This window comes from Opisthocomus hoazin, chromosome 14 (genome assembly GCF_030867145.1).
Source record: "Opisthocomus hoazin isolate bOpiHoa1 chromosome 14, bOpiHoa1.hap1, whole genome shotgun sequence".
NCBI lineage: Eukaryota > Metazoa > Chordata > Aves > Opisthocomiformes > Opisthocomidae > Opisthocomus > Opisthocomus hoazin.
Genome location: NC_134427.1, coordinates 11524962 through 11540531, shown reverse-complemented (window position 1 = coordinate 11540531; position 15570 = coordinate 11524962). Strand labels below are relative to the sequence as shown.

At 53.5% G+C, this 15570-nt stretch overlaps 1 protein-coding gene across 4 annotated transcripts; it reads right to left on the bottom strand.

Moving 5' to 3' along the window:
- Positions 1-1922: 1922 nt before the first annotated feature.
- Positions 1923-10551, bottom strand: TRMT2B (tRNA methyltransferase 2B). 4 transcript variants are annotated; one of them, XM_075435722.1, is made up of 12 exons: positions 9524-9880; positions 8134-8188; positions 7522-7641; positions 7006-7105; positions 6094-6164; positions 5500-5646; positions 5268-5362; positions 4550-4764; positions 4333-4434; positions 4032-4151; positions 2937-3036; positions 1923-2155 (listed from the first exon to the last, which is right to left on the bottom strand). In XM_075435722.1, the coding sequence occupies exons 1-12, from the start codon at positions 9703-9705 to the stop codon at positions 2029-2031; spliced, it is 1434 nt and encodes a 477-aa protein (XP_075291837.1). In that variant the 5' UTR covers positions 9706-9880; the 3' UTR covers positions 1923-2028. The 4 variants fall into 4 exon arrangements, with proteins under 4 accessions (XP_075291837.1, XP_075291839.1, XP_075291838.1 ...); XM_075435724.1 differs by having other exon boundaries at positions 7522-7654; positions 9524-9609; XM_075435723.1 differs by lacking the exon at positions 9524-9880 and adding an exon at positions 9352-9473 and having other exon boundaries at positions 8134-8791.
- Between the last annotated feature and the right edge of the window lie 5019 nt (positions 10552-15570).

Genomic DNA, 15570 nt, shown 5'->3' with positions numbered 1-15570 from the left:
GTTTGCAACAAATTTCCTTTTGACAAAAGCATAGCCAGGCTAAGCAGAAATCCATTCAGATCTTGCAGCAAGAACCAAAGGTGTAATTACACAAGACAGAACTGCTGGAAAACTGCATCCCTCACTCGAAACTGAAAACAAGAGGCTGTAACAGTGTACAAAAATCTCACACACGTGGGACAGTACAAGAGCGACGCTTCCTATGCCTGTCAGGAATCTCCCCATCACCTCCCTTTATGGTGTAGTAAGTCTCAGGTCCTAAACCCATGTATTTTAAGCCCCCATGGCTTAAGAACTGGTGGTTGTTGTTATTATTCCAAGCTCATTTTTCCTTAGACTGGAGTTAAAAGTCTGAAAAATACAGGCAGCTCTCCCTGTTTCCTTGGGAGTTTATCAGTCTTTATTCACCCAAATCAGATAGGGAACTCCTCTTTTGGAGGAAAGAGTCAAATTTCACAGCCTGACTGTAGAAATGTGTTCTGCTACTGGCCTAGAAGACCAGGATAAACCAAAGGTAACTTCATTACAACATGAAAGTAAAAATTAAAAAACAGAAATAAAAGGAGCCCTTAAAACAATGTGGAGTTCACAAAACACAAGGGAACTCTACTCGTTCAGACCTACCTCCAGGTTGTAGCAGCTCCATCTTTTGAAGAGCTGGAGAGAACTTCGTATAACATTGAGGTTCACAGCTTGCCAGTCAGTGAGCATGGCAGGACAGATACAAAACACATCAGATTTTTGAACTGGCTATTGCAGAGCAACCTGATGAGGAAATAATTTGTTCCTGCTGACATTTTCATAGGGGACTTCACATTTAGGTGTCAGCAAGCATTAGCGGAGAAGCGGGAGGCAGGTGTGGAAGGAAGGACACTGAAATCTGTTCTCCATTTTATAGAAAAATCTTTCCCATTGCCTCCAACTTATCCACGTGACTGACAGCAATTCAATATTGGTTTTGGAAGTTTATACAGGAAATATTTCCCTGACCCCAAAAGTCAACATTTTCCCAGTGAAGCGTGAGGATTTCTAGTTGCTATGGTTTCTTCATAGCAAGTTCACTATGGACTTGAAAACCACCTGAAATATTCTTGAAGGAAGCAGAGAACTAATGGCATGGCAGTATGTCCTGGTTTCGGCTGGCATAGAGTTAATTTTCCTCCCAGTAGCTGCTGTGTTTTGGATTTAGTACAAGAAGAAAATTGTGAGCACTGATGTTTTTAGTTGTTGCTATGAAATCAAGGACTTTTTCCAGTTTCTCATATTCAGCTAATGAGCAGGTGTGCAGGAGCTGGGAGGGAGCACAGACAGATAGCCAAGCTAGCCAATGGAAATATTCCATACTACAGATGTCATGCTCAGTTTATGAATGGGGGTTGGCTGGGGGGAAGGAAACTACTGGCTTTTCAGATTTCTGGGAGTCTGAATCCTCTCTTGGCTGGGAGTTCAAACTTTTTTTGGGGCTGTGAATTGGTTGTCAGGTGGTGAGAAAAATTGTATTGTATATAGTTTGTTTTGCATATTCATGATTATCATTATTGTTGTTTATTTTGTTGTTTTATTAAACTGTCTTTATCTGAGCCCACGAGTTTCCCCTTTTGTCTGTTTCTCCTTCTCATCCCACTGGGGGATAAGGGGAGGAGTGAGGTCTGTGGTGCTTAGTTCCCAGCTGCCACGTTAAACTATGACACAGTATTAGAAAATACAGTGGATTTTAGTACTTCATATGTTGATAATGAAAACCCGTAATACCAGGGAGAGGGTATTTTCCAGGCTGCTTTAACCAGCAGCCCAAGAAGAGGTTTGCAGGGGAGAGAAGGGTGATGAAATGCTACAGAGAACCTTTTCACACCAGAAATCCAAGTATTTCCTTACAGAACAGTAGAGGTAGGCAATCCAAAAGAAAAATTATTTATTGTTATACAACTTCAAGAAAATAAGTTAAAATCCTAACTACATCGACTCCAGACTTCTGGACAGCAGGAGGCTGCTTCTCAAGCTCTCAAAGCTGGCACACCTGCCTCCTTGTCAGCGGGTAAACAGCAGCACCAGCTCACAATGAACAGTATGAGGAAACATGTCAAAAGGTATAGCCAACGTGGGGGCAAATGGCTCTCCTGCCAACTTCTTCCCCGGGTTGGGTGGGCAGCACAGCCTATGGAAAGCAAAGAGAGCATCCTTTAGACCAGTAGCAGAATCCTTCCCACCATTATCGGTAGCACAATAGCATACAGGATGCACTAAGGAGGTCTCATATGTTTGGCTAACATCCTTCAGAGTCTGCAGCTGACAGAGGTCTGGAATCATTAATACTGAATCCCAAACCAGCTCTGAAAACCTCATGGACAAGCTGAAGAGTCAGTGGCAGGTTTAAAGCTCCCTTTCTCACAAGCCATCCCAGCTGAAAGACACTTAAAACCCTTAGGAAATGATACTCAGTTTTGCACTGCCTCCATTGGTTACCTGCAGACGTATTTATCACCTGCAAAAGGGCCTGCCTCAGATAAAGACTTAGCTATATGATTACCCCTAAGCAGGTGACTTCCAGCCTTCCTGCAGTGAACCTGGTGGACTCCCTATCCCACAACCAGATGCCCTGTTTTGTTGGGGAAGGATGCACAATGCCATTACAGCATGTTTGTGTTATTTTCTATTCTTTACTGATGTGCGAAAGCATTCTGCTGCAACATAAAACCCAGAGAATATCTGCTACCTTAAACCAGCGAGTGCAGCTTGCAGGTAAACCTAAAGGCAGAAGCGTAAACCACTTCTGACCATGCACTGACTAGTCCTGGATCACACCAACAGAACTCACCCACTGAAATTCAACTGCAATAAAATCCTTCCAAAGCCAAGGTGAGATATTTATGTCCTTGTCAGGACATAATACGGTCTGTCACTAAGGTCAGTGCAAAGGAAGAGAGGAGGGTGCTCACTCAAGAAAGTTCCTCATGGCTTCACCGTCTGGCTTGCAGGAGATGTAGAGCAGCCTTCGGATGGACTTGCAGTTTCGGATGGCTCGCACAACCCTGTAATCTGCAAAAACAGATACCGTGCTTTTGCAGTGACCCACCACCACCATGAGCTCTCCAGAAGGAATGATTGCACAGCAAGCATCATAGAACTACACTGAACTGTCAAAAATACAGGGCAAAAAGTATATACACGTTTTGCTATGTCCTGTCTCAGATGCAGGGTCTTAGAAGACCAGGAATGTGACCCATGCTGCTAACAGGTCAGCCAATTTGGCAGGATAGAGCAGTGGGAGAAATCCCCCTGCTTCCCAGGGGGATGAAGGATGAGAGAAAAATTGTTACTTAATCAAGCAGAGGCACGTAAAACCTTCCATATACTCCTGTGAGACCCCGTCTGGGCACCAGGACCAGTTTGGGACTTCCCAGTACCCACTGGAATGAGTCCAGCAGAGACCACTAAGACAGAGGGCTGGGGCACAGCATGCATGAGGAGAGTGAGGGCTGGGGTTATTCAGCCTGGGGAAGAAAAGGTGAGCAAGCATCCATTTGCTATCTTCAGGGGTCTCATGGGGGATTACAGAGAAGGTGGAGCTAGAATCTTCTCAGAGGGGCATGAGAAGATGATGAGATGCAACAGATGCACTGCAGCAAGGGGAAATTCTAGTTAAATATTATTAGGGAAAACATTTTCAGGAGAGGGTATCCACCCTTCAGCACATTCAAACCTCAACTGGGCTTTATAGCCCTGTGCAACCTTATACAACTCTGAAGGTCGCCTTGCTTTAGGTGGGAGACTGCACCACAGACCTCCAGAGGCTCCTTCTCTCCTAAATAATTCTGTGAGCGTATGAAAGATGGAAAAAAGATTAGAGCTGCCTGCTTTAAAGAGAAAGCATGATAAAGGCACTGAAAACAGCAGACTATGGGATTTTAGCTGCTGTCAGCAACAAGGTAAGAAACTAGAGACTAAGTGAGCAGAGGGTTTGGAGCCAGTCTCACAGAACTTGTTCAAAATTCTCTGTTTTCAAGATGAAAATAAATAGCATATTCACTTACGGAGCCCAGACCGCGATGGGTTCACCACAGCAACAATGGGTCGTGCATCCTCCCACGATGACAGGAGTTGTGGTAACACGGCCTCTGCCTTTCCACTGTGAAACTCACAGTTTGAAATTCCTGTGAAGCAAAATGCAACCCCACGAACTGAGCAAAGTCAGTCTCACCAGATGTTAGGTATAACATGAAGTACCACCCTTTGTTGCATGGAGGTAAGCTGTTAGGATCCCTCTGCTCACTTCTGCTTCTGTTTTTTCAGCAGTTAGTTTGAAACCTTCTGCCACAGCAAATTTGAACTCACCATTGAATGCTGCATTCCACCTGGCATCCTCTACTGCCTTCTCCACCATCTCAATACCAATGATCTTGGACACTTGGTGAGCCAGAGAGAGACCAATTGTGCCTGGAAACGAGGGATGCAAAATACTCCGTACATCCATGCTGAAGAAACAAGCCTTTAGATAGTGGGGATCAGTTTTGGCATGCAAAGCACCAGCCCTCACATGGCCACTGCTCACCTGTTCCACAGCAGATGTCAAGGAGGACAGTGTCCCCACCAGCCTGACTCAGCTCCCCAACCACCTGGTACAGAACTTCGGCTCCACCTGTGTTTACTTGGAAAAAGGCATCTGGAGAGATGCGAAACTTCAGGCCGAGCACTTCTTCAAAGATGTGTGATTCTCCATGAAGGAGCTGGAAGGGGGACTGCTCATGGAAGCAGCGTGTCATGGTGCTAGCAAAGCACACAAAAACAGCTGTTGGAAGGCAGCAAAGAGGCAGCTGATTTCCATTCCCAGGGTGCTCATGTACAGGGCAGGATAGGTCTCACCCCACCAACTTTTATTTCATGTGAGCCTTTCAACACGATCAAAGAATTCTGATTCTTTGTAGGGCATCTGTAACATGCACAGACTGAAATTCATTAAAAGGATCAAAAATGCCTTCGCAGAAGGCAGCAGCCCTAGGGTCTGTTCCCTAGTCTTCTGCTAATGTTTTTTTTTCTTTAGTTTCCCAGGCTCATAACTCCCATGAGGTAGAGCCATAGTGTAATTCAAGTATTTCAGGTCTGGAAAAACAAGATGCGGCCATCTTAGAACACCACATCTGCAAGGGGCATCCAAACATCTGTCATTCTCTTCAAGCGCTCCCTGAACTGGCAGAATTTGAATTTGATCAGAGTGGGGAGAAAAAGGAGGTGGCTTTGTTTCCACTCTTTCCCTGTGTCAAGAAATATACCTCTCTTGGAAATAAAGTGAAGTTAAGGCACAGACTGTTCCAGATCCACATGTGAAGAACTCCTTAAGCAATGCTTTCTGAGTAGCCAGTGCCTTCTGTCAAGAGCAAGAAAGGAAAACATGGCTGTTTGGGTAATACCAGACACCTCTCCCCAGCAACACACTCGGCAAGCTCAGGTCAGCCAGAGACCTGATGTACCTCTTGCCAGGGGCCCTGTCCTCCACGCACTCACCTGGCCCAGCTCCTGGGGGTGGAAGGTGATGATAGCCATGGTGTGGCCACAGTTGGTTGTGCGTACCACGAGCTCCCGCCAGTGTCCACCTTCGTGGAAGAGGAGGCAGGGGTCCAGGGGGGAGCAACGGATGAACTCCTCATAGCACTGAGCGGAGAGGAAATGGCACTTGTAGGACAGCGAAGGCAACTGCCATGATCTTAGCATAACTGTGCACCCAAATGGGTGGCCCTTCCACCAGTATCGTGTTTTTTTCTGTTTGATTTCAACACACTGAGTGATAGCTCTTTGCAAGTTCTTGGCAGACAAGACATTTTAATAATTTCAATTTGTGAGTCTTATGTATTTTAATAGATTGGCAGGAATTCCTTGTCACTTGATTAACTTTGTTCTTTGAGGCAGTTTAGAGGCTGCGATATTAACACGCAAGTTTAAAAAAAAATATTTACCTATCAGAGTCAGGCCTGAAACTTTTCAGTACACAAAAATGGACTTGACTAAAGTAAGTAACTAAAAGTGCAGTCCTCTTCCAAATAAGAGTTATGGCAGTCCCTCTATTCCAGAGTCTAGAGACAGACATGACTTATTCTTTACCTGGGCTACTTGTTTGTGTTTTGGGGGTATGTTCTCCAGGTGGTTGGCTTTCACACAGACAATATTTCTTGCTGGAGAGAGACAGAAAGGTATTTCATTGCTTTGTTTCAGGGCCTGTAAACCACTGTAGCATCTGACATGATAAACTGTGGAGAGGCCTTTCCCCTGAATTCTCCCATTGTACAAAAAAAAACAGGAAAAAAAAAAAAAAAGAAAACACTGGCATCTAAGTGTCCCACTAAATCCTGTGATGTTCTGGGTACCTGCAGTCTGCAGGACCTGTTGCCAGTGATTATAGTCACTAACTTCCATGAAGGGGTTGGAGCTCCTGGAGCTTTTTAAATGTCCTCCAGCAATTCCCACAGGAGCTGCTGCACCGTTCTGAAACTAAGGGAGCCAGAGCAGAGCAAGGTGGTTTTCTAACTGGAGGATAATGTTGTGGGCCTACAGCAGCAACACAGTTTAGGTTGCCTGGAAGACAGCATTCCCACTTCAATTTAAATGCTGAGCTGCTTCTGTCAGAGGTAAAATGCATCCATGGAATTGTTTTTTCAGTGAGAAAAGTACACAGCAACCACCCCAGCATCTCTTGCTGTCGATGTTGAGAAGCAAAACCTAGTATCAAAGGTGTGAAAGAGTTCACCACTGAGCAGGTTGCAAGGAGTACACAGGTCACATATTTGTTGCAGAAAACCAGACTGCCTCACGCATCCCAATTTAGCAAACCAGAAGCTGCTGTATCTTACAAAGCTAACGAACTGAGGTTTTAAAACCACTGCCCCGGACTTGGTGGTGTTTCTGGTGGCATCCCCCAGGATTCAGGCTTTAACTCAGCTGGAGGCTGTCACAGCAAAGCCTTGGTCTAACCCAGCCCAGGCCAGCAGTTTACGCAGCTTCTTGTCATGCACTGACCTCTGCCAGTTCCCACATACAACCCCACAGTTTTGGGGTTCCCATCTGGTCCTCGGTTCACAGAGAAAGTAGATTTGTTTCGGTAGCCATTAATGACGGGCTGCGAAAGAAAAGAAGGAGAAGTAAAGCCTTAGATTAAAAGAAAAAGTAGTGGAGGAAAGCCAAAATCCAGCCTGGCTGTTCTGTTGGCAACAGGGGGAGGTACACATGAATGTGCAAAATGCAGAAACAGAACCTGTGAGCGAGATGCCCAGTACTTCCCCTTGGGAAGAAGAAATGCCTCTCTGTGACAGAACGGTGACAGGTTTATCAGGGAAGGCTTGGGCACCAAAAAGGGTTCCTAATCACTGGGCTTGTTTCACTCTCCAGCAGTCACAGGCTGCAAAGCAGAAGTTAGCAAGGACTGCCACAGAGATATTCTCCGTCACCAAGTAATGCCCACCATGAGACCCTTCGGGAGTCGTGTGAGAGACTGTTAGTGATTCAGAGGGGACAGCATTCCCATGGGATACTCACTGAGGCGACTACAGGCTGGAGAGAACAGCAGAGTCCACCAGGTTTCTGCGCATCTATGCCCAGCTCCTCAAGACGAGATGCCAGTGTCTGCAAAATCTTCCTCTGGCTTTCATACTTCACCTGCAGAGGAGTCCTAAGCCAGAAACACTCTCAAAGGACCACACAACAGCGGGCACCTCCTCATCACCCACCTCTGGGAAGCCCAACAGAAGGAAATACTGCAAGTGGGACATAGTCCCCGAGGAACTCTGCCTTTGTCATCACCACAGCCACTTAGAGCAACGGGGAGAGAGAGAAATTCTGTGTCTGTGGTCTCCAAGCACTGGCCTGGAGCACCTGGTCCAGCCTGAAGCCCCAGTGAACCAGCTGTCCCACACTGAAGAGGATCACTGTGCAAGCGTCCATTCTCTCTGTTGGTGATCATACACACCACTCACAGGGAACCTCCCAGTTCTACCGTTCACAATAACAGAAGAATTAGAGCAGCAGTAAATGGGGTCTGAAAAGTTTACAGCATTTAGTGACCAAGATGCTAGGGGCTGTTGCTCAAGGGGGACAGGAAGGACAGCTGGGGCAACGTGACAGAGAAAAGTCCATGTAAGCACATCTTACCTGCAGCTGCTCTTGATAGGGAAGTCTCCACAGTGGAGTTGCCACATTCGCTAACCTGGGAAGCACAACATTGCGGTAGGGCCCAGAGCTACTTGCCTCCTGATAGTTATGGCATAACACCCCCACCAGCTGCTTCGTGGGCAGGACCATTCTGGTAAGTGCTCTGCACCAGAGCTGGCTGTGAACATCCAAACTCCATTTTCATGGCACCTTCATGGTGCACAACACTTGTGGCTGGAAGAGGGGCCCAGAAACCACAACGACCAGCTCTCCAGAGGACAGGCTGAGCCTTTGGCAGAAGACTGACCAGTGATGCCTGGGTATCTGGGGTAACCCAGGTATCTTTCTGATCCCCCTTTAGAGGGCAGGGCCAGGAACAACATTTCCTCTGCACAGGGACACAGAGAGGCCCTGCTGAGCCCTGGGTGAGATCTGACTCCAGGCTGCTCAAGCCAGGCGAATAAGTATTCAAATGTTACTGGTGTCAGAGGCGAAAAACAATCACTGAAGTGCAGGCAGAGAAAGGGGACGAAAAAACCAAACAGATCATGTTGTAGCTTCAGATGGGCTCAGTTGCTTTCTCCCACTGAATCAAAGGCTTTGGCCATCCCTTGCTGCTCTGAGGACAGCTCGAGTCTTGTCTCCCTGGAGTTTTCCCCTAAAAGAGCAAGACGCTTCTCTCATCACTCGATGCATCCATCCTACATCATCTACCTGCTCACATTTCCAGCCACTACTACATCTTTTTTTGATAATGCTGTACTAGATTAAATCCACCACAGTGAAATGCACAGTTTGTGTGTAGCAGGCAGGGAATTACAGGCTGCCCACCCTCACTGACCTGGCCACCCACGCAGCATCATTTTAGAGATAAACCTTAGAACTTGCCACTACTTGTATTTGAGGCAGGGTGAGCAACAAAATACACAAAAGCTGATTTAAATTAAAAAAATGACAGAGTAAGGGGTGTAGTGGATATGATCCAAAGCATCCTAACTATCCATCAACTACTGACTCACTGAGCGCATGCAGAACCTCGCCCCACAGGTGGATAAACTGCTGTTATTGTCTACCGAGATTTTTGGAGCTGCTTCCAAAGTGCTCAGTGTCAACTACTTTCAGGCACAGAACTGCAAATCAAATGGACTACTACTTCTTGCTTGCCAGTATGGCACCTGCTCTGCTCCCGATCCTTTCATCCTGGACCTTTTCATTTACCTTTTCCATTATTACTACGTCCAGGCCAAGCTCCATGGAAGCCAGCTGAGCCCTGGTTCCTCTATTCCTACCGTGGAGAGCTGGGTGAAGGTGAAAACCCAACCCACTGCTCCAACTGCTTCAGGTGCTCGGTGGTTTGGAAGAACGCGTGGTCATTTTGGAACCGCCATACCTCTCCTCCCAGCAGGAACCTGGCAGGCTGCAGCCCTCTCTGGCCTTTTTATTCTCCTTCCACTCTTCTGCTGTCTTTTTCTGCGCCGGCAGGCTGCGGTCCCGACTGGGCAAGCTGCTCAGGTGAGCACTGGGAGGGCGAAGGTGCTGGCGCGGCAGCCTCAATGCACAGGACAGAGCCATGGTGGGAAGGAGAGGGGCTGCGCCCCTGCCAGCAGCGGAGCGAGCCCCCTGTCAGGCCCCCGGAACATCAGCTACGCACCCGGGAAAGCCCACCGCGCCGGGGCCAGCCCTGCTGCAGGCAGCGGCGGCTCGGCCTGCGCCCCCCCCTCACCCGCGCCCGCGGGAGGCGGCCCCGCCCGCTGCCGGCCCAGCGGCGCGCGGCTCAGCTCGCGTCTCGCGGGATGAAGGGCGCTCCCCCCCTCCCCCGCCCGCCGCGCGCCCGGGCCTCCCGCGCGGGCCGGGGGCGGTCAGCGCCGCAGCCCCGTACCGGGTTTCGGGCTGAGGCAACGGCCCAGGCCGCGGCTTCCCCGTTGCGCCGCCAGGTGGAAGAGCCCCCGGCAGGGGAGCAAGGGCCCGCTCCCCGCACCCCACGGGCACCTCTGCTCGGTGGGAGACCCGCCGTGCTCCGGGGCCCGCGCAGCACCTCCGGGCACGGTGCCCCGGCGCTGCTGCAGCCTCCCGGCCCGGCAGCTGCGCTCTCTGGGTCCGTCGGCGGCAATGGGGCGGCTGCGGTGCCCGACCCACGGTCCTCGCCGCACCAGGGCAGCGAACCCTGGTCAGCATGGAGGGACCCCCAAGGCTGCAGCCCTTGTCCAGCTGCCGGCACAGACTGTCCCGCACCCACTGAGCATGGTGCGGCGGCCGACCCTCCCTGCTCTCCCCGCTGGAGACACCCGGGGTCTCTCACACCCGGGCTGCCCCTCAGACACCCGCTCAGCCCCTTGCTCCCAGGCCACGTCACCTGCTCACCGCCTCGTGCTGCTTGATCTTTGCCGGCCATCACGCTCACGCACACACCCGCGCTCGCTCCAGTCCCTGCCCCAGGAGCACAGGGACCCTCCGCGCCGTGGGCTGAGCCCAGCTGCCGTACTCACAGCCCCGCACACACACACACGTGCACGTGGGACCGACAGCCCGCACCCAGGACAGAGCCAAGAAGGAATTTAATACGGACACAGGGCAGGCTGCACCGGTCAGGCGCAGGGCACGGCCAGGCAAGCGCACCGGCAAGGCGCTGGCTGCTGGGCACCCCTGCTCTCACTTTCCCGTGAGGCAGCTGCAGCGGAAAGCCCTGCGCAGAGCCCGACGAGCTGTCCTGAGGATGGACGACCATCGTTGGCGAGCTGGGGCACGCGGGAGGGCAGCGATGCCTACGAGGGAAGGAGAGCTGTAGGCGAGAGGCTGGGCGGGGACAGGTGCTCTGTGCCCCTCGTGCCCGGGACCTCCGGCCAGGGGAGAAGCCGCTGCCTCTGTGCCGGCGTCCTCTGATGGGGCGAGGGACGCGCTCTGTGTGTCGCCGTCTTCCTCTCCTGCAGCGTCTTTGTCAGGGACCTCTTCCCGCTCCTCCTCCAAGTCTCCCAGATCAGCATCAGAGGCTATGGGGCTGACAGGGACAGGAGGCCCTTGGCTCTCCACCCTCGCTGCCAAGCCCCGGTCTCTCAGGACGCCCTCAGCAGCGCCCACAGATTTGGCACCAGCACCGGCCAGCTGGGGCACGGCTGCAGGCAGGGGAGGAGCCACTGACTGAGCATCTGGGGGCGCTGGTGCAGGGACAGTCACGCTGTGCCCCTCTTCGCAGGGAGCTCCAGGAGAGGGACCAGTTGCAAAGCTGGTGTCCTCAGGCATTGCTGAGGGGAGAGGCTCGCTGCGTCCCTGGGCCCTCCAGCCAGGCAAGACTCTGCTGCTGGCACTGCATCTTCATCTGCTAATGGGGCAAGAGACGCGCTCTTTATGTCGCTTGCTGCCTCTCCTGCAGCGTCTCTGCCAGGCACCTCTTCCCACTCTTCCTCCAGGTCCTCCAGAGCAGTGCCACTGGTAAGGGGGCCAAATGCTGGCAGGCCCCTGGCTCTCCACGCCCGCTGCCAAGTCCTGGTCACCCAGGATGCCCTCAGCAGTGCCCGCAGCATTGGCACTATCATCTGCTGCCTGGAGCACGGCCGCAGGCAAGGGAGGAGCCCACGACTGTCCATCTTCAGGCGCTGATGTGGGCAGAGGCTCGCTGTGCCCCTGCTCCGCGGGGCCTCCGGCCAGGCAAAAGGCTGCTGGCTCTCTGTCTGAGTGCGCTGGCGGGGCAGGAGATGCGCGCCGAGGGTGGTCGTCTGCCTCTCCTGCGGTGTCTCTGGCCATGCTGCTGGGTGCTGCCTGCGTGTGGCTCCTGGCTGAGTCTCGCCGGACTAGGGCTGGCCCAGAGGCTATGGATGGAGATGTCTTCCTCCAGCTGACTCTGCCCCAACAGGCGTTCAGATGTTTTGTGGTCATCCTCTTCTTCCAGCTCCTCCCGACTCTCCATCTTGATGTGCACGACCACAAGATGCTTTGGGGCATCTGCAGGCCATGTGCACAGCGGCTTGCCAGGGACAAGTCACAAGGGTGGCAGCCGATGGCCCTGCCGTGCCACCAGCCGTGCCCTGTGCACTTTGCTGGTGTGTCTCCCTGGGGAAACTGGTGCATGGGCCTTGCCAGCAGTCCTGGTTCCCGCCGGAACATGGAGATGAGGTCCTGGCTGAGCTGCAGGCGCTTCGCCACCCATGGCGGCCTGCCCCTGGGCTATCCTTGCAGGTTCTGCCAGACCAGTGGTGTGCCCAAGGTGTCCAAGCTGCTGGCCGGGTCCCTGGCTTGAGGCTAGGATGTGACTCAGGTACCCTGATACCAATGACCGGAGTGCTGACTCCAGAGCTGCATTACAGGCTGGGCGGCCGTGTGGGGCAGGCCCCCACCTCTGAGCACTCCCTGCCATGGCTCGGTCACCAAGGATGCCCCGAGTAGGTTGGACCACCTCTCAGTGGCCGCTGGCTGCAGGGCCCACAGCATGTGCTCTGCCTCTCGCAGAAGATCTGGAGGTTGCTGCTGCTGGCAGAGTGGGCAGCTTGGTGACATCCGTGGCTCCTGCTGTTGGAGCTGCAAGTGCATACCGGGCTGCAGCTGCCTGCGCCGCTTCAAGCCTGGGGACAGGCGGCAAGGCTGGCGTGGGCACTCTTTGTCCCCGTGCGGCCCTGCTGCGGGGTCGTGCCTCCCAGCCCTCCAGCCTGTCTGTCTGCAAGAGAAGACGTGGAGAAAGGCCACGTGGCTGTGGTCCTCTCACCCTCACGTCCCCGGGGCAAACCCCCTGCAGCCGGGCTGTCCTGCCAGCCCTGAGGGCACGGCTCAGCGCCGCAGGCGGCTGCTGCCCTGTTCCCAGAGCCGGCTGGGGAGACGGCTGCTCCATGCGTGGCTGCCCCCCACGCCTCGGGAGCACCCCCGGCATGCCCGTGCAGCCTGCCGGGCACAGCACAGGGGTCTCAGCTTGCTGGGGGGCCGGTCGCACTGTCCCCTCCAGCGCCTGCCGCCTTCCCATCGGCACCTCCCAGGGCCGGGGAGGTGGTCGGCCCTGCCTCCCCCAAGGTCCTTACCTGTGTGCCACGGCTGCAAGAGCTCTGTCAGCTGGCCGGGAAGGGGAGCGGTGGCAGCTCGTCCCCGTGGAGGGACGAGGCTGTGGTCCGGCTGCGCTGCCCCTCGGCCTGGGGCTGCCTGCGGAGCACCTGTGGGGAGGAGGAGGAGGTGCGGGATGGAGGCCGCTGCGTCCGCACAGTGACCCCCGCGGTGCCGGCAAGCCCGGCCCCGGCTTCAAGGCCGCTCCCGGCCACTACAGCCAGGGTGAGCTCGGCTCTGCGCTGCTCTCTGCCTCCGGGCCATGGCTGCGGGGCTGCGCGGGCCACGACCCTCCCACAGCCGGCCCTGCGCCGCACAGACCTCTTGCGGCCCAGCATGGCTGCGCCCAGGCCGCAGGTGCTCAGGGCTGGCTGTCTCGCCCCCGGCTGTCCCTGTGTCCCGCCGCCCGACTGCCCCTCGAGCCCCGTCCCTCGCCTGCCGGCCCTCCTGCAGGCTGCGCAGCCCCTGGCTGGGCTGGCAGTGAGTGTTCGCCTCCTGCTTCTCGGGCATCTCTGGGGTCCTGTGCTGGGCACCTGCAGCGGGCACCCAGGGGAGATGCTGCCTCCTGACGGAGCCGCTCTCCTGGGACTGGGCACCCTGCGGCGTCCCCCAGTCCGGCCCCCTCTCTCGCCCCTGGACCCTTCGCTGGACGTTCTCCCAGAGGCACCCCCCGCCTCGCTGACGGGCTGAGCTGGGGCTGCGCTGAGCCCTCGCAGAGCCGGCTGGCACCGGCCGTGTGTGCCACAGGGCAGCCCCCGCACTCCTCACACAGAGCCCCGGCCCTGCAGCCCCCCGCACCCAGCTGCCAGCACCAAGTGCACCCAGGCCAAGCGGCCCCTGCAGACCACAGTCCGCTGTCCATTCAGTGACCCTCGGTGTCAGCGCCAGGGCCTTTCCCCCCAGGAAGGCCACCAGTGACACTCAGTGTACCCGTGTGGGCAAAGTGGACCCCTCCAGCAGCTGGGCTCAGACACTGCGCCTGCCCAGTAGCCGGCCCCTGGATTCCAGTCTCCCCAGTTGCTGGACCCTGCAGGTGGGAACCCCCAAGGCCGCAGCCCTTGTGCAGCGCCTGGGACAGACTGTCCCACACCCCCTGAGCCTGGTGCCACAGCTGACCCTCGGCGGGAGGGATCGCTTTGTGGCAGCCGTTTCATGGGAGAGTGGTGAATCTGGTTATCCTTTTCTGCAATCCTTACAGCAAAGAAAGAAGTTCGTAACACAGCGTACAGACCCTCTTATTTAGATTGCAACGTTTTTTGCAAGAGTGGTCTTTTACCATCACTGCATCTCCAGACCACATACCATGTACTTGCATTCCCACTGGTACTGGCTGAAACCACTGAGCTTCTGCCCTGTTTTCTTGTAGATGTTTTCCTGTCCCCAGTACAAATCAGGTAACTCACTCGCTTCGTTCCGGTCTCACGCTCTTCTTGCAGACTCCTTATCTCTGTAGTTTGCGCATCTGCTCTCCCAAGGCCGAGCCACCTAAAGGGATTATTCAGGAGTCTCTTATCTTACAACCGTCCCCATTCTTCACAAAGAACCAAGACTTCCTTTGGCTGTGCAATGGTTCTGAGGACCTAAAGTGATAATTGTTATCTACATCCGCTACATCTGTTACATTTCCTACAGTCACTGGTATCAATTTCAAACTTGCCTGACTACGAGTTTGAGCCATTGCTCTTTGAGAGTCCCGTTCATTCTTTCCACCTTTCCTGAGGACTGTGGATGATATGGAATACGTAGCTGTTGCTGTATCCCTAAACATTTATAAGTGTTTAATACTCCCCCTGAAAAAAATGAGAACCCCTATTGGATTCTATGGTTTCAGGTATTCCGTGTCTGGGAATGGTTTCCTGCAGAAGTGCTTTGACCTCTCCCGCAGTACAAGCTTTCCTGGTGGGAAAAGCTTCTACCCATCCTGAGAGTTGGTCCATGCTTACCAGCAGGTGCTGAAACCTGCTCACAGAAGGCACATTAGCATAACCAATTTGCAGTCTTTGGAATGGCAAGTATGTCCATGGTTGTTCTCCAGCTTCCTGTTTGGGTTTTGCATCAGAAAACTTTATCTTTCACAGCCTCCCAGCTTTGCCGAGGAGCCTGTTCTTCCTGAAGTGATGGCTGCGTATATTTGGGCTGGGTTGATTGATGTCTGGCCAGTCATCAGCAGAGGGAGTTGTTACGGTGGTCCACTCATGTAGAGGTTGGAGGGCAGCAGTGTTAGCTGCTGTGGGATAGGATAGTAAACATGCTCAAGTGGCTTGCAGCTGGAGTGTAGAAAAATAAATATATCATATTGATTGTTGTTTAGTCTTGTGTGCTTGAAAAGTACAACATCTGTGTTTAGATAATAAATGGCAGATGGTAGACTTAGAGGCACCCTATCAGACATGTGTGAAATTCCTGCCCTGCTATGCA